This window comes from Typopeltis vanoorti, chromosome 5 (genome assembly GCF_054136105.1).
Source record: "Typopeltis vanoorti isolate ZY-2024b chromosome 5, IOZ_Tvanoo_1.0, whole genome shotgun sequence".
Taxonomy (NCBI): Eukaryota; Metazoa; Arthropoda; class Arachnida; order Uropygi; family Thelyphonidae; genus Typopeltis; species Typopeltis vanoorti.
Window position 1 is genome coordinate 146,937,623 of NC_143553.1, and position 19,181 is coordinate 146,956,803.

Consider the following 19,181-nt stretch of genomic DNA (forward strand, 5'->3'; position numbering starts at 1 on the left):
AGGGAGATTTTTAAAATGTTTCTTGTCTTGTATCTGCATCAAACAGATTCATCATCACAAAGATGAGTAGCAGATTTACTTGTAGCAAGCTGAATGGATTCTGAGTGTAACTCTGTAAAGAAAATAAAAAGGTGGGATTTTAAAAAAGATTATCCTCATTTATAGCATGATCTCTCTGGACTTCACAATAGCATCTGCCAGAGTGACATTGAATGCATTGCAGAAAGAGATGGGCACATGACTGTGAAAGTCTGATAAGATGGATATTGTGGCAGTTATGGCAGGCCTCCCATAATGAGTATAGATGATGTAGTGATAATAATAATAATGAATGGTTTTTAGGTTGGTGGAACTGGGAACAAACAGAAAGCTCAGGAGAAGCCTAACTGGTTGGCTGACAGTTATCAGAAATCAATGTATGCTGGAATAGTGTCGGATACAATGAAAGTAATTATGTTCTACAAAAATCAGTTTTAAATCCATTCCTATCCAATTTTATAAGAAAAATAAAGAATGAACCAAAAGTACAGTTACATTTCGTGTAGGATTTCAATATTCTGGTAAGTAGCAGAAAAATGTATCAATTTCAGCTTTGATATATCAAAATATAATATATCCAGGTATAAATCATTTTTGAAGATATCAACAGCATATATTCCACTTCACCATGAATAAGAGGTAACTTTTTCATGGTTTTTTGTTTAAGGTTTGGAGAATGCCAGGAAAAGAAATACTTTTCATGGTTTATTCTGAATTGAAAGTATTTTAAGTCTGGAATAATCTGCAACATTTTACATTTGTGTCATGTCATCATCATCATCATGTCATCATCTTCCTTATACCCTCTTTTACCTTGTGGTGTCGAGTCCATTGATCATCGGACCTCACTCCGTTTACAGGATAAGGTGGTCAAGCCTTATGCCCCGGTGTATCCTATGGCCTGTAGTGTTGAGTTCTCAAGGTCAGTTTGCCTGCTTTGCGGGATGAAAAACCCCAGAATAAACTGGGGACAAAACCCTGCTGTCCACGCCCAAGACTGGCTAACTTGGCTATGGCTGAGGAAGATCCTTCAGCTCCTCACGTCACCGACGGGAATCGAACCTAGGACCTAGGACACTCCTTCCCCAGGCATATGGTTGCGAAGTGCATAGCCATTTGTATGTGAATTAACAGATATTTTCAAAATGAGAAACAACTGAAAACTCAAAGTTAAGAATAGAGAGGGCATAGTTCAGAAAACATGTACATCCAGTATTACATAAATCATAATAAACGTATTTACAACACAATGTATTAAAGCTAAACAATGTAAATTAGGATTAAAAATAACTAAATTAATATAACACAATTTTATACTTGTATTGTAAATTAACAGCTATTTTCAAATAAAGAAATGAAAAACAGCTAAAAACTCAATGTTAAGAATGGAGATATTCAGAGAACATGTATGCACAGTATTATATAAATCATAATAAACACATTTATAATGCAATGCATTAAAATTAAACAATGCAAATTAGGATTAAAAATAACTAAATTCATATAACACAGAGAAGCATCTCAATAATAAAGCAAGTATAATTAAAATATACTTACAGTGGATAGCATGTGTTTAGTAAAGTTTGTGCCTTCAATGAAATCCATGTAATCATTGTAAAAGACTAAAGGACCACACACAACTGCTTGAAAGTGAAACAAATAACTATAGAATTCCAGCATAGACGGCTTTTTCCTGGTAGAAACAGAAATGTTTATGTCTATAAATAAAGTAAGTTAATTCAATCCATATAGCAAAATATTTTGGCAACTATGTGTGATCCAAATTTTCCAAAACTTTATTAACCAAATAAATATTTTTGGTACTGAAAAAACAAACAAAAAGACTGGATCTTGGAAAAACTTCACCTAACAATTACCAAATAAAAGAATGGAATTAGTTAACAAGCCTTATGTTCCATACATATTGATTTTTTTAACAATAAAGAATGCCAATTCTTCACATTAATGATGACCAAAAGAAAAATCAATAACTGAAAATGCAGATTACATAAAAAATACTTTTTTTGTACACACCAAATAACTTTATTATTTAAATGAAACCTTTCGAAATTTTCATAGCCACTATTATATTTAATGTTACTATAGCTGACTCTCTCTATAGCAAACTTGTGGGACCCCAGAAAGCAGACGGTTTGCTAAAGTGAATTTTTTTTAGCATAGCTTTGTATCTATGGATCATTGGTCATAGAAAGTTTTCCCTTGTACATTAAGTATTGTAATGACTAGGCTACTTGTATATAAAGATGGATGACTTCACATCGATTGCCTTAGTACAACTTCTAACCTTCTGCAAATATCTGTGATCCAGAGTATTTTAATAACAAGTGATACACTTCAGGATCAGCTTGTGATAACAAGGTGATCCTTCCCATAATGCATACTAATATTCACTTCTGAAAGAAAGTGTGTTTTGCATTATAAAATTTTGGGATAGTAAGACAATTGATGTGAGGTCATTAGCCTCTATATACAAGTGGCCTAGTCATAAAGATACTTCACATGCAAACTTTGTTTGCTTACACTTCGATAAAGGATTAAAACCAGAATATAATTTTTTGGCAACTTAATTTAATTTAAGATCATTGGTCAGGATCCTGAATGGCCCTTGGGGAACATATCAAGAAATTGATGTTGATAATGATGGTCAGGACTTGTCAGCAGTTTTTTTTTTTTATTTTTATAGTGAGTGAGTGAGTTTTTTATTATAGTGTCAGATGTCTCAATAATTGGTACAGTGAGATTCAACTGTGCTTAACCTTGATAAGATTTATTTATTTATTTATTTATTTTTATAATGGATTACTTAGGTAAAGAAATCTCCAGTTTAAATGACAGAATAACCGTACACATTTAAATGACAGAAAAAATCAACAGCAGACATAGTATTATGAGTTGTTGTAGAGTGATACTCTTAACTGTAACTTAAAAAACCCTAACCAAGACTTGTAGACATAGTTTATCAAAATGAAACAAAATCATATAGTTCCACTGCAGATGGAAATTTATAAGAGTGATTTTATGCCTATCTCAATATAGGAAGTGGTTATCTGAAACAGAAACATTTACTCTTTTTTTTTTTAAATCTAATATTTACTGTTAGATAATATCATCACTATTGAACACCACTTATTCCAGTTGTGTTTTTGAATTGTTTCTAACAGTTACAACTGTCTTTGTTATGATTTAGTTATGGTAGGCATCATAATGAAATATTAGACTAAATAAATAATATATTACTAATTCCATTTTATAAATCATTATAAAATGGAATTAGTAATAATAATATATAAAATTAATAATATATTTTATAATAATATTATAAAATCATTATAATAAATTGCGAGATACTTAAAATGTGAATGTAACATCAGCACAACTGATATGAAAAATATAACAGATATGTGAAAGAAAATATTCCAATAAATAACTACACTCTCTTTTATTATTACCTGCAAGCATGTCTTTGTTGTTCTGAAGTTAATTTTTCAATATTTTCTGTCATGCCATCATGCAGACTGAATGCCAAGCTAATCACTTTTTGGGTGGCCAACATAAGTGGTCTATAATAACAAAAAAATAAATATAATGAAAAAAATAATAATTTTATTATAAAATTATAAGCACTTCTGTAATTTACTTATATACTTAACTACCTATACAGAAAATTAGAGTCCTACTTGAGTGCCAAATAGATTCTCCAACATAATGTACCTTCTATTAGCATAATGAATATGATGTATCAAGCATGTGATTAGTGATTGAAAGTATCTCCATACACCACATTCTAAGGCACTGAGGATCACTGATTCTCAAGTGGGTTGACATCAGAGAAATGAGGCAGCCAGACAAGACAACAATACTATCATCACATTTTGGCAAAGATGCATGTGTTATATATATAAGCAATATTTATGCAAGCATACCTGAAAAGAGACTAAGGAAAGCTGGAAAAGAATTCTAGAGAAGAACCGCTGTGTGTTCACACCAAACAAATGTTGTCAATACAAGATTAGATTTTTTCTTTAAGACAAGCAGTTGATAAATCATGGAAATATAAGTTTCATAGATAGGGGCAAACAGGGCTCCAGAAATACAACTTAAATCTACTGTCCACAAAAAATTAAAAAAAAAAAAAAAAGAAAAAAAAAGCTCACCACTTTTTTCTGATCACTCACCTATGGCCAGTGGATTTCTAGAGCCCTGTGTGCAAATGAAAAAGTCATTCAATTACATAATTATGTAATTGAATCAGAGGGGCGCTAGTGGGTCAAGCGCTACGAACATGTTTTGAAGAGCTCCTGATTCAGATAAGTTTTACTAGGAATAATTAAGTATATATGCGTAATTGTTTAAGTAAGAGCGGCTGTAAACGTTGTACGCTACCGATATTATTAGTGTGGGGTTTTTTTCTTGCTTAAACTAAATACGAAAACGTTAATATTAGACCTAGTAACCTGCAGAGAAAAAAAAAATGGCGGCGGCATTGTCATTCCATGATTTTAATTTGGATTTCAGTCGGTTCGTTAAGTGTGAGGTCTGTTATATGTATTCCTTCGACTACATAAATGATTTGTGGATGTTTAGTGCGGATGGAAGAAGGGTGTGTGCGAAATGTGACCTGAATGAGGAATTGATGAATGCGAATATGAAGTTGATGACAGAAAGTGCTAGTACCGATAGTGTCGCGAGTGCACGTTTGAAAGAGAAGGATGGCGGGAAAGACAGGCGAAAAAATGTTAAAAAATCAGGAAAAAAGAAAAAGAGCGATTTGACAACCGTAACGGATGTTAAAAGTAAGGCAGAAAGAAACGAAATTGAGAGAACGAATGAAAGTAGAAATGGCGTGGTGCAGAAATCGCAAGTAAAAAAAATCGAAAGAATGAATGATAGCGAAAAAAGAATGACTGATGGCGAAAGTTGGACGCATGTTGGAACGAAAGTACTGAACCAAAGAAAGATGAATGACAGTAAAAGTGAGAAGAATGATAGCGAAAGTTGGACGCATGTTAGTCCGAAAGTACGGAAACAAAGAAAGATATGTGAGAGTGAGAAGAATGATAGTGAAAGTTGGACGTATGTTGGACCGAAAGTACGGAAACAAAGAAGGATGAATGAGAGGGAAAGTGAGAAGAGGGGGTCGAGAGTTAGAAAGATTTAATGATAGAGTGAATGTGTCGCGAGGTTCAGAAGGTGAATTGGATTGGATGAAGCAAGAAATGAAATGGATGCGGAATGAAATTAAGAGAATTTAGGTCAAAACTATTAAAATAAATCATGATGGCATGAAAGAGATAACAAAAGATGAGCGAGTGGCGCTGTATGGCGACTCCATTATTAAAGGTGTGCTAGAGGATAAAATGCACAAGGTATGTTTTCCAGGTGGTAAAATGAGTAGAGTGATTGAGGCATTGAATATGAGGCGGGAACGAGCAAAAGAGTTAATTGTATTAATTGGTACAAATGATTTGAGAGAGAACAAAGAGCATGTCAAAATGAATGTCAGGAGACTGCTTGGAAAGATAAAGGAGAATAGTGTGACAGGAAGGGTGGTCAGTGTGTTGCCTAGGTATGATTGTGGTGAAATGAGGCGGAGAGCAAGGATTATGAATGATATTCTGGCTGAAATGTGTGAGGAGATGGGAGTAGAGTTTGTTAATGTGTGGAATGAGTTTGAGGGACGAAGTGAGCTGTATGGGAGCGATGGACTGCATTTGAGTGGTTATGGTGTGAGTCGCTTGGAGAGACTGCTGCTGGAAGGTAGAGAAGTGAATAGAGAGAATGAATCAGATCGAGAGGGGAGTGATGTGGAAGAGCAGGAGAGTAAGACAGGAGAGATTGAAGGAGTGGAAATGAATGTGGAAGTGAGTGGTATGAGTATAGAAAATGAGAGAATGGGTGTGCAAGAGGAGCAGGGAAAAGTGCTATTGATGACAGAGAAAGAGTTATGTCCATACAAGGTAGAGATGCAAGAGGGAAATGGGGCCAGTGGTTTTGAGGCAGTATGGTGTGAGATAGAGGTGAATAGAATCAAATACTTGGTGGGATGTTGTTATAGACCTGGTAATGTGGATGGTGGTGATAGTGAAATGTATAGTCAAATAAGCCAAGCAAATAAGAAAAGGGTGATCATTATGGGTGATTTTAATTATGGCAATATAGACTGGAATGAAGAGATAGCAACTGGAAGTAAAGAAAATGAGTTTCTTGAGTTTTTGAGGGATAACTACCTCAGACAGTATGTAACAGAGGGCACACGAGGATTAAGGGTCTTGGATTTGGTCATCTCATCGGAGGATGTAATTATCAATGAGGTATCAAATCATCCACCAATTGGTGAAAGTGACCATGAGGTGATTACTTGGGTGGTTGCCAGCAGTGCTAGGACCCCAGTGAAAAAAGGGTATATGTGGAACTACAAGGGGGGTGATTATGAAGAGCTCAGGAGACAGCTTGCAGGTGTAGCATGGAATGAGGAGTTAGCTGGAAAAGAGATCAATGCAGCTTGGGGGATTTTCAAAAAATATTTAGTGGATGCAATGTCTAAATATATACCACGGGTGAGAAGGTTAAATAAGTTAGGTGTGAGATGGATGAATAAAGAGATTAAGCATGCAATACAGAGAAAAAGGGCATTGTGGAGGCAGCATAAGAGAAGTGGAAGTAACCAATTTCATGAGTTCTACAAAGACCAGGCAAGGAGAGTGACTTGGTTGGTGAGAGTAGCTAAAGAGAGGTATGAACAGCAGTTAGCTAATGAAGCTAAAAAGAATCCTAGGGAGTTCTTTCGATATGTAGCCAGCAAAAGAAAGAATGATTACGGAAGGATGACATTGATTGGAGGAAATGGTATAAAGACAGCTGTTGCAGAATGTGTGGTGGAGATACTTAATGAACAGTTCATAAAGATCTTTCAATCTTGTGAATGTGACTTCATGGAGAGATTAAGAGCAGTTGATGATGGGGAGGAGAGACTGACTGTAAGTGAGGAAGAGGTGTTTGGGGAGTTGAGTAAACTAGATGTAAATAAGGCTGTGGGACTTGATAATATATCACCGCGTATTCTGAAGGAATGTGCCAGAGAGTTGACACCTGCCTTGACATATTTTTTTAATACGAGTCTTGCACTTGGTCAAATCCCTAAAGAGTGGAAGGAGGGCAAGATTGTGCCACTTCATAAAGGAGGTGATCGAACTCAAACATCAAACTATAGGCCTATCTGTGTGTCAGGTGTTGTGGTTAAGTTGTTGTAGAAGCTTGTGAGAACTAGGATCCAGAGTTGGGTTGACAACAATGGTATAATCTTTGATGGACAGCATGGATTTGCTAAAGGGAGGTCATGTTTTAGTAATCTACTTACTTATTACAATAAAGTGACTGCTTCCTTGGACAGAGGAGAAGGATACACAGTAATATATTTGGATTTTGCAAAAGCTTTTGATAGAGTACCTCATGATAAGTTGACAGTCAAACTAGAGCAGATGGGGTTGGATATTAGATTAGTGCATTGGATTGGAGACTGGCTATCTGATAGGTATCAACAAGTTGTGTATGGGGGTGCAATATCCAGGAAAAGGAAAGTCACTAGTGGAGTGCCTCAGGGATCTGTTTTAGGGCCATTACTATTTAACTTGTATATTAATGATATTGGCAAAGATTTGGATGGAGATATTCAGTTGTTTGCAGATGATGCAAAGTTGGGACGAACCATAAAGAGTAGTGAAGATGTTCTGGCCTTGCAAGAAGACTTGAATAAATTGAGTGATTGGGCAAGCAAATGGGGATGTGAGTTCAATGTTGCAAAATGTAAAGTTTTAAAATTTGGAAAACAAAGATGGGATGCAGAATTTATGCTTGGTGAGAATATATTGTTGGAAGTAGAGGAAATAAGAGATCTGGGGGTGATAGTGGATAAGGATCTAAAATTTAGGGGACACATCGCCAAAATTGTGAAGACAACACAAAGACTTCTGGGAATGATGCGGAGGACACTGACGTGTAGAAGTAGGGAGATTCTTGTTCCATTGTATAAGGCTTTGATTAGGCCACACATGGACTATTGTGCCCAGATTTGGTCACCTGGTTTTCAGAAGGATGAAGAGATGTTGGAAAGGGTCCAAAGGCGACTGACTAAGGTAGTTTCTGACCTCTGGAATGTCAAGTATGAGGAAAGATTGAAAAGATGTAATTTGCAGAGTCTAGTGGAGAGAAGGAAGAGGGGAGATATGATAGAGACCTACAAGTTGGTAAGGGGTTGTTATAGGATCAATGGTGGAGAAGTTCTACAGAGAATAGTGGGAGATCAGGGGAGAACCAGAGGTCATTCCTGGAAACTGTATAAAGAGGGTGTGAGTAGGGGAGTGAGAGGCAGGTTTTTTTCGTGCAGAGTTGTGAATGATTGGAATGCCTTGCCTGAGAGTGTGGTGTCTGCAAGGAGTTTGAATGTGTTTAAGACCCGGTATGATGAGATGTGTGTGAGATAAAAGGACCTCCTAGATGAGTCTTTGACTCCATGAGGTCTTGTTTAATAATAATAATAATAATAATAATAATAATAATTATATGGTGTAATTGGGATATTATGCAGGACATTATTATTATTATTATTATCAACAGACCTCCATGGAGTCCAGAGACTCATCGTGGGAGATCCCACTCTCAAATGCACAACTTATGATACCTTGACTTAAATGCACTCACTGTCCCTTCACTCACCACACTCTAAGGCAATGCATTCTAATCACCCACCACTCTCCATGCAAAAAACCATTCCTCATCCCCCTTGCTCACACTCACCTTATACAGCTTCCAGGGATGGCCTCTCATTCTCCCCATCAAGTCAGCCTGGTTGACCGAGTGGTTAGCGTATCTGCTCTCCAGCCAAAAGGCTGGTGGTTCTAATTCCGCCGTGGGTATAGATGATGGTGGTAGTTGCTGTAGATGGTAAATTGAGTGGTGGAGACAGAGTTGTAGAGTAGGTGCCCTTCCTCAATGAGTCTTTGGGCTCACTGGAGGCATCATGTAATAATAATAATAATCTCCAAGATATTCTATGAAAAATCTCATCCACATTAATCTGGTAATTACCCATTACTAACCTATATGTCTAGATCATGTCTCCTATCTTTCTTTTATCCAGCATGCTCTGTAATTTGCATTCTCTCAATCTGTCCTCATATTCCACATTCCAGAAAGCAGAAACCAACTTAGTCAATCATCTCTGAACTCTCTCCAACATCTCATCATCTTTTTGAAAACCAGATGGCCAAATCTGTACACAGTAATCCATATGTGGCCTGATCAAAGCCTTGTACAATGGAATCAAAACATCCTTACTTCTGAATGTCAGTGTTTTTCATATCATTCCCATAATCCACTGTGTTGTCCTCACAATTTTAATAAAATGTCCATGAAATTTCAAGTCCCTATCCACCATCAACTCCAGATCTTTCATCTCCACCTCCTCTAAAATATCCCCACCAATCCTATACTCTGCATCACATCTTTGCTTCCCAAATTTTAAAACCTTACACTTTGTAACATTAAACTGACATCTCCATATGCTAGCTGATTCAGCCAGTCTATTTAGGTCCTCTTGCAAAGCTACATCTGATCTACTTCTCATAATGCTCCCCAACTTTGCAACATCTAAGCCCTTTCCTCTTCTTGGATATCATTCACTCATACACAACCAACCTGCTGATCTCCAATCCAACCCTCATCTGTTCCAATTTAACTACTAGTTTGTCATGTGGCAATCCATCGAAAGCCTTTGCAAAATCTAAATACATTACTGTATATATGCATCCCCCTTGTCCAATGTATCTGTCACCTTGTTATAATAAGTAAGCAGATTGCTAAAACACAATCTTCCTTTAGCAACCCATGCTGTCCATTAAAGAGAATTCTACTGCTGCTCTCAACCCAGTTCTGAATCCTAGTCCTCACTAGCTTCTCCAGACAACAGACTGGCTTATAATTCAAAGCCTTAGTCTTATCGCCCTGTTTATGAAGCAGTACAATTTTGCCATCCTTCCACTCCTTTTGAACTTGGGCTATTCTAAAACTCATGTCAAAAATGTAAGTTAAAACTGTTGTTAACTCTCTGGAACATTCCCTCAAGACAAACAGTGGTATATACCATCAAGTCCCATGGCTTTGTTGACATCAAGTTTACTCAATTCCTCATATATCTCCTGCTTACTCATCATCATTATTATTACGTGACATCTCCAGGGAGTCCAAAGACTCATCGGGGGAGGGTACCTACTCTACCGCTCCCCATCTCCACCACCCCTAGTATTTTCACAGACAATCACAAACATCCATGCCTATGGCGGGATTTGAACCCACAGCCTTCTGGCTGGAGAGTGAATACGCTAACTACTTGGCCAACCAGGCCGGCAAGAGAATCCCACTGCTATAGAGCTTTAGTTGGAACTTTTTTGATTATTTGTTACAATATCCTAGTTTCAAAATTAGAGTGTTCATTATAGTGAGAAGTTGACTATATAAGCCTCTTAAAATATCATTTAGATTTAAATACATAATAAATGCTTTTTATTTCCCAAAGGTAGTAGCAGGCAAGGCCATTAAGTCCTATTTTTTCTGAATGTTGGAAAGCAGACAATCTCCACTCTTAGCTATCACTGACAGCTGGAGTAAGGCTATCAAGGATTTTCAAAGGCACCCAGGAAAAATATAGCTAACAACTACTGTCTTTTCATGTCCCTTACCCTAACACTATATACACTGGTTCCAAAGTCCAAGGATGAACCCTATTTCTGAAGATTACAACTGCAAATTAAGACAAATCAGCTTGCATGCAGCAATTTGTATAGTTGATGATTATGAGTAAAAAGCCGGTACACAATCAAAATTTTGAATTGCATGCAAAGGTTACATGGTAGTACTCAAAAGGTTAAAAGGCAAAAGGCCACACTAAGCAAATTGTGTTCGAAGGAATCACTTTTTATGAAGGAATCAAGTTGCAAACTTTGATGTCTTGTAATGTCTCAAAGACATCATCTAGATGATTCACATGGAGAAAAATTATTGGAAAGCTTGAAGAAGGCCACAGAATTACTGATGTTGACAAAGAGTTTGGAATCTCACAAAGTGATTCCAGGCCTTGGGCAGTGTTTTAATCAATGGTATGTGTTCCAGACATTTGCTAAGAGGTCGCCCTCACTATACCATGAAGCATGAAGAGAGATATTTGGTTATAACAGCAAAATGTAATTGACATGTCATGCCAGCTCCAATCAACAACAAATACGCAGATATCCAAATAAATTGTGACTAAATGGCTATGACAAGTAGGCTTACATACCTGAAGGTCTGTCTCCTCCATTCCCACTGTTCTCAAGTTCTGTATTACAATCACGAGGATGGAATACTTTAATGAAGTGCTCATTAAACAGCTCAACTATATGGCCCATATTTAGTTTTAAGTCAGCAGTTAGAACTAAAAGAGGTACAATCAGTACCTCTTTTAGTAAAAATCAGTAATATTCAACTGAACCCTTTTTTTACTTTCTCAACAAACAAATTGAAAAAAACATTTTATTATAAGATTGTAATCAGTTTTGGAATTTATCTATATACTTATATAATTATAAACTCTGCCATTGCCGGTCCCAAGCCCCGAATGAGAAAAGAGGAGGGTTGTACTTGTGGCTAGCAACCATAATATGGAAAGAATATATTGCTACAAAAACCTCAAGCATTGTTGGAAAACCGACACAAAACCAAGAGGGAGAAGTGCTGGGGAAAAGAAGCAAGCCAGTGAAAGTCCCATTGGGGAAGTTGACAGGAAAACTTCAAGAAAAAACTTCTTTAGCCCAAAACTTTTAACCAAAATTGGATGCTGGAATATTAGGACTTTGTACGAAAGTGGAAAAGCTAACTTACTAACTAGAGAAATGGAAAGATACAAAATAGAAATACTAGGTATAAACGAGACAAGATGGAATGGTAGCGGAGAAATCCAACTAACAATAAACAAAATACATTTTATATTCTGGAAACCAGAATGAAGATGACATACACAGCAAAGGTGTAGTTTTCATGCTAACAACAATGCTAGAAGAGCACTAATTGAATGGAAATCAGTTTCTGAAAGAATCATCAAAGCTAGATTTAAAACTAAAGAAATGTGACTAGATGGGCAAATGAATGTGGGTGTCAGTTTAATGCAGCAAAATGTAAGGTATTGAGGTTTGGGAAACATCGATGGGATGCTGCATACTCTATGGGAGGAGTTATACTGGAGACAAGAGATCTGGGATTGATGATTGATAGAAACCTGAAATTTAGGGGGACATATTGCAAAGGTGGTGAAGGTAACACAGAGGATTGCTGCAATTATGAGAAGGACACTGACCTATAGAGATAAGAGGGTTATCATTCAGTTGTATAAGTCTCTGATCAGACCACACTTGGACTATTGTTCTCAGATTTGGTCCCCAGGATTTGAAGGGGATAAATTAACTGTGGAAAGGGTATACAAAGGCAGATAAAAAAGATGGTTTCAGGACTGTACAAGGATAGTTATGAGGATCGGCTGAGGGAATGTGGACTGCGGAGTTTGGTGGATAGAAGGAGAGGTGATATGATTGAGACTTTTAAACTGTTGAAAGGTGGTTACAGGGTTGACATTGGGGAGTTCTTTTGCTTGGTTGAACAGCAGGAAGGAGTAATGACAAGAGGCCATCCCTGGAAGATACAAAAGGAAACTGTGAGCAAGAGGGTGAGGAGTGGTTTCTTTGCATGGAGGGTGGTTGAACCATGGAATGCATTGCCTGATGGAGTGGTGAGAGCGAGAATGGTCAATGAGTTTAAGGAGTGGTATGACAGGCTGTGTTTCTTAGGAGGGACCGCCCCTCGATGAGTCTTGATAGACTTTGTGTTTCATAAGAAGGACCTCCCATGATGAGTCTTTGGACTCCATGGAGGCCTGGATAATAATAATAATAAACATATATGGACCAACAAACAATGCAAAAACAGAAGAGAAAGAAGACTTCTATGACATGCTGCAAAAAGAAGTAGATGAAGTCAAAAGTAAAGATATGCTTTTAATTATAGGTGACATGAATGCAAAAGTAGGAAATAGCAATGTGGGATATGAACGAATAATGGGAAAAGAAGGTTTAGGAAACTGTAACAAAAATGGGGAAATCCTAAAAGACTTTTGCACTTTCAATGATATGATCATAGGAGGAACCGTATTTAAACATAAAGACATCCATAAACAGACTTGGATATCACCTGATAAGAAATCCAAAAACCAAATAGACTATATTTTAATAAACAGACCTTGGAGAGCCTCTTGAATGGATGTAAGAGTTTGGAGAGGTGCAGATGCCTTTACAGACCACTTATTATTGATTGCAAAAATAAAAATGAAACTAAGAAAAATATTTAAAGACAAGAACGAAAGAATTAAATATAATATATCCAAACTGAAAAACAAGGATACAAAAGACAAATATAAAGTAACATTAAGGAATAAATATGGAAGCTTTGTAGAACAACATAAGGAAATAGACATTGAAGAGAACTGGGAAAAAATAAAGAATATATTTAATAGTACCTCTGAAGAAGTTCTGGGAAGGCAGAGTAGGAATCACAAACAATGGATCTCTGAAGAAACCATCAAATTATGTGAAGAAAGGAAAGCTTTATGGAATACACTTCTGCAAAGTACAGAAGAAAACAAAAGAAATAGGATAAATGAAAGATACAGGCTTAAAAACAGACAGGTAAAAAAAGTGCAAGGAAAGATAAAAGAGTTTTCCTGGACGAAATGTGTAAAGAGGCTGAAGAAGCAGCAAGTAAATTTGACCCAAAGATGTTGTTTGAGATAACAAGGAGGTAGCAAGATAATAAGGATATGATATGAGATAACAAGGATATGATATGAGATAACAAGGATAGTAGGAGGGCAGAGTAGAAAAAAAATAACTGGGAGGGCAGAGTAGGAATCACAAACAATGGATCTCTGAAGAAACCATCAAATTATGTGAAGAAAGGAAAGCTTTATGGAATACACTTCTGCAAAGTACAGAAGAAAACAAAAGAAATAAGATAAATGAAAGATACAGGCTTAAAAACAGACAGGTAAAAAAAGTGCAAGGAAAGATAAAAGAGTTTTCCTGGAGGAAATGTGTAAAGAGGCTGAAGAAGCAGCAAGTAAATTTGACCCAAAGAGGTTGCTTGAGATAACAAGAAAGCTAGCTGGGAAGAGTTTTAAAAGAGAAGGGCCTGTAAAAAATAAACAGGGAAAGTTACTCACAAATGAAACAGACATAGAAAAAAGATGGGTAGAACATTTCCAAGAAATTTTAAATGGAGAAATAGATAACCTAGAACAAGAAATACCAGAAACACCAGAAGAAGAAATACTTTAAAAAAAATACAGGAACTATAACTAAACTATAAATAACTCATGCAGTAAAGAAAACAAAAAACAATAAAGCAGCTGGGAGTGACAATATACAGGCTGAACTACTTAAAGCAGATATAAACACTACTGTTGAAATGCTACACCTGCTATTTAATCAAATATGGGAAAAGGAGGGATGGCCAGAAGACTGGAATACAGGACTCCTGGTTAAACTGCCAAAAAAGGGAGATATAACACTTTGTAAAAATTGAAGAGGGATTTCACTTCTAAATGTTGTGAGTAAAGTATTTATAGAATTTTGCTAAAAAGAATGAAACAAGAAATTGAAACTAAACTGAGGAAAGAACAGGCTGGGTTCAGACCAAACAGATCTTGTATTGATCATATAATAACATTAAGAATAATTGTTGAACAGTCAATAGAGTGGCAGAGTAGCCTATATTTGGGATTCATTGACATTGAACGTGCATTTGATAGCATAGACAGAAAGACTATATGGAAGTTAATGAAGCATTATGGGATTCTTCATAAAATCATAAATATAACAAAGAAAACTCATGAAAAATACAAAATCCAAATAATCAATAATGGCAAACTATCAGAACCATTTGCAACAAACATAGGAGTAAGACAAGGATGTATACTCTCCCCAACCATCTTTCTGATTGTCATTGATTGGGTGGTGAGGAAAACATCTGAAGAAAGAATTGGCATTCAATGGGGATGGTCAAATAAAATCAGTGACCTGGATTTTGCAGACGATATATGCCTTTTGGCACAAAAACATCCTCCAAAAGAAAAATAGATAATTTAAACCAGGAAGCAAATAAATGTGGATTGAAAATAAATCATAACAAGACTTAAGTAATGAAGATAAACCCCAAACAAGAATTAGTCTTTGAAATACTATGGAAAACACTGAACAGTGATCAGCACACAAGGAGGAACCAAACAGGATATATAAAATAGCATAGAAAGCACAGATTGCATTCAATATGATGAACAAAATTTGGGGGTCCAAAGAAATAAAATTAAAAACCAAAATTAGGCTCTTCAACACTAATCTTAAACCAGTTTTACTATACGGAGCTGAGACATGGTCACTAACAAAGGAAAACATAAATAAAATATAGGTCTACATAAACAAATGCTTGAGGAAGATACTAGGAATATACTGGCCAAATCAGAAATGAAATCACTAAAAGAAAATGGAACTGGATAGGTCACACAATCAGGAACCCAGATAAAGAAATAGCAAAAATTGCAGTAGAATAGAATCCCCAAGGCAAGAGGAAAAGAGACAGACCCAGGATAACATGGAGAAGAGAACTAGAAATAGTGGCAAGGCGGCTGGGACGTTCCTGGAAAGAGATCAAAAAAGAAGCATTGAATAGAGTCAGATGGAAGTCAGTGGTTGAGGCCCTATGCTCTGCAGGATGTACATAATCTGAATATTCTTTAAATAACTGGTTTTATGTAAATATGATCTGCTGTCATCCCATTTCCCTATAGGTTGTGCAATGTAGGACAAATTATCTCATGTGGTTGTTTCCAAACAATCTATCATGAAAAAGAGTCTATATTCATCTGAACAGAGTACTCTTTTTCAAGTTTTAACAATCTGATCGCATCGCTTTTTCTTCTTATTATTATTATTATATGGGCACCTCCCATGGAGTCCGAATACTCATCACGGGAGACCCAATCTATTCACACAATCTATCATACCTCTCCTTGAACCCATTAACAGACAAAGCACTCACAACTGACTTTGGCAACCCATTCCACTCATTCACCACTCTCCAAGCAAAAAATCTAGTCCTCACACCCCTACTGACCACACCTTTATTCAACTTCCAGGGATGACCCCTTTCTGGTTCCTCTAGCCAAGTGCTGAAATATTTTCCTTGCATCTATCCTATAAAATCCTTTAAGCAACTTAAATGTTTATATCATATCCCCTCTTTTTCTTCTATCAACCAACTTCTGCAATCCACACACCTTTAATCTACCCTCATAGGGAACATTCCACAGACCACTCACCATCTTTGTCACTTGCCTCTGAATTCTCTTCTCCGCTTCCTCATCCCCAAGAAACCCAGGGACCAGACTTGAACACATAATCCAGATGAGGGCATATCAAGGCCTGATAAACAGGAATTACAACTTCCTTAAGATTACTTGGCTAATGTGTTCTTCAATAGCCAAGTAATCTTATGGATTATCTTAGTAATATGTCCTCTAAACTTTAACTCTCTGTCTACTACCACCCCTAAATCTCTAGCTTCATCTATTTCCTTGAGTACAGTGTCATCAATGTGACACACAGCTTGTAATCAATTTATCCCAAAATGCATAACTTTATATTTCTCGACATTAAACTGACACCCGTTAATTTTGCCCATACTGACAGCCTATTTAAATCTTCCTGCAAGCTCTCCACAGTGCTTTGATTAAATATTACTCTACTTTGCATCATCAGCAAACAACTGAATATTTCCTTTCAGTTTATTTCCTATATCATTTATGTACAAATTAAACAGCAATGGCCACTGAACCTTGGGGCACACCACTAATCACTTGTTTTCACCTTGATTCTGTCCCTCCTACCACTTTATGATATCTGTCCAGCAGTCACCCTCTTATCCACTTAACCAGTGTCATATTCCATCCCCATTTGTTCTAATTTGCATATAGTGTTCCATAACACCTTTGCAAAATCATCATGTAGCCATTTCCTTTATCCAACTCAGCTGTTACTCTATTATAAAAAGTTAGTAAATTACTAAGGCATGAGTAAATTACTTCACACAAAGCCATGTTGACCCTCATACAGTATCATATTTTTATCTACCCATTCTTGAATTCTTTTCTACCAATTTTTCTAGTACTTTTATCATCATGTCTGAGATACTGATTGGTCTATAATTTGCTACTGTAGTCTTAGAACCTCCCTTATGCAAAGGAATAATGTTGTCCTCTTTCTACTCCCTTAGAACTCTACCAGAGCAGAGACTTAAAATAAACAACTTAGTCAAAGGCACTGCCAGTTCTCTTGCACATTTTCGCAAAACCCTAGTTGATATCCCATCTAATCCCACAGCTGTATTTACATTGAGATTCTGCAATATCCTAAGAATCTTCAATTCATCTACCTCTGCTTTCCCACATTAGTATCTGTCACATGTGTTAAAGCAGTAACATCACTAGAAGATATATGCTTGCAAAGTGGCCACTAGTAAATCAATACCACATGGGTTTTTGTTGCAAATATGTGGTTTTAAATAGGGAAATGACTGCCATCAATCACATTTCTTACATCACTGCAAATGTTTGTCAATATGAAATGATTTACATGTAGCACCAGTTGCACTACAGTCATTATCTGTAATGACTCTGTACTGAAGGGGAATGTAAAAACGTGTAACACAAAGATGTTACAATAAAAAAAAAGAATGTCCATCAATTCTAGAGTGTAAATAAAGAGGTTGATCATATCAGTCAACTGGCAGGCAACAGAGTACAATTAAAAACTCAAATTTTTCTGAACATTTAGTACTTCTACTGCATATTATCTTTGACTGTCACAGGTATTCCTGTCAAAAGTGGATATCCCTATCAAGTGATCCCTAATTTCTTCAGATGCAAAAGCAGAAGATCTCTAACAGCCAAACAAAGAAACAAAAAACTTCATAAGTCTCTTCTTTATTTTCTCTCTCTACTATATAATCTATCTCAACATAATTGGGTTCAAGTTGGAGATTGGATTTGAAATATAACAAGTTTTGAATGTTTAACATTCAGGTAAAATAGATGATTTTTATGATAAAGGGCCAAGAGGCTATTTTTCCAGCGGCGTAAATTAAGTTAAGAGGATAATAAATCTCTCATTATTTTAAACTTGTTGAGGTTAGAAAAGTGCTTCATAGCCATTGTTCATTCTTCATTGTTATCCGGCAAATAGAGGGCAGCATATTAGGATATTACTCATTTTCTGTTACAACTTGAATTGTTCTACAGTGATTTAGTTGGGTGTTTGTCACAGTTATAATTTGTGCTCTGAAGATACTGCTAGGTAGAAAACCAGTGAAATATTAGTATGTTCAATAAATTAATTTATTTTTTCCTCTCTTGGTGTTGTTTACACTGTAAAGCACTATTATGAGTATTTTATAGTATATCACTGGTGATTTTTACATTTTTATTGTATTTGGTATATTTTCTAATATAATTATCAAGATATTACAATATTAAAGTAGTGTAAACTGGTGACAAAAATGCACAAGAACAACAGACCAGCAACATGAAACGCTAACTTGAAAGCTTGTTCCACTGAACAGAGAAATGCCAATACTGAAACAAATTAGGATACTGAAAATGAATTAATTTTCAAAATCTCAAGCCTAAAACAAATTATTAGGCAGATTATGTGGGAATTACAAAAAATCTAGAAGTAGAAAAGCATGGGAAAGACAAGAAAGTACAGACAACAAAGACTGAAACGTACTACATTACTGAGTAAGGATCACCTAAAGTAGAATATAAAAAATAAAGAATGATGTTATATGGTTTGGTTACTCACTCATAAAACATGCTATTGATGACTGTGTTACTACCTTGAGTTTTCCAAAAGTAAAATCAAAAGTACAGTAAATACAATTGAAAAACAAACAAAAAGTAAAACAGATAGTTCGTGGACATAAATTTAACTAGC

The 19,181-nt window shown here is 36.0% G+C and overlaps 1 protein-coding gene across 4 annotated transcripts in view; it reads right to left on the reverse strand.

Moving 5' to 3' along the window:
* LOC150106921 (lysophospholipid acyltransferase 6-like) overlaps window positions 1–19,181 on the reverse strand; it is a 219,177-nt gene that overhangs the window by 114,133 nt on the left and 85,863 nt on the right. For all 4 annotated transcript variants that reach the window (XM_090393380.1, XM_090393378.1, XM_090393381.1 and 1 more), the window contains 2 exons: window positions 3,510–3,620; window positions 1,597–1,732 (listed from right to left, as the gene is read on the reverse strand). In XM_090393380.1, coding sequence (XP_090249506.1) covers window positions 1,597–1,732; window positions 3,510–3,620 — 247 coding nt within the window. The remainder of the gene's footprint in view (window positions 1–1,596; window positions 1,733–3,509; window positions 3,621–19,181) is intronic.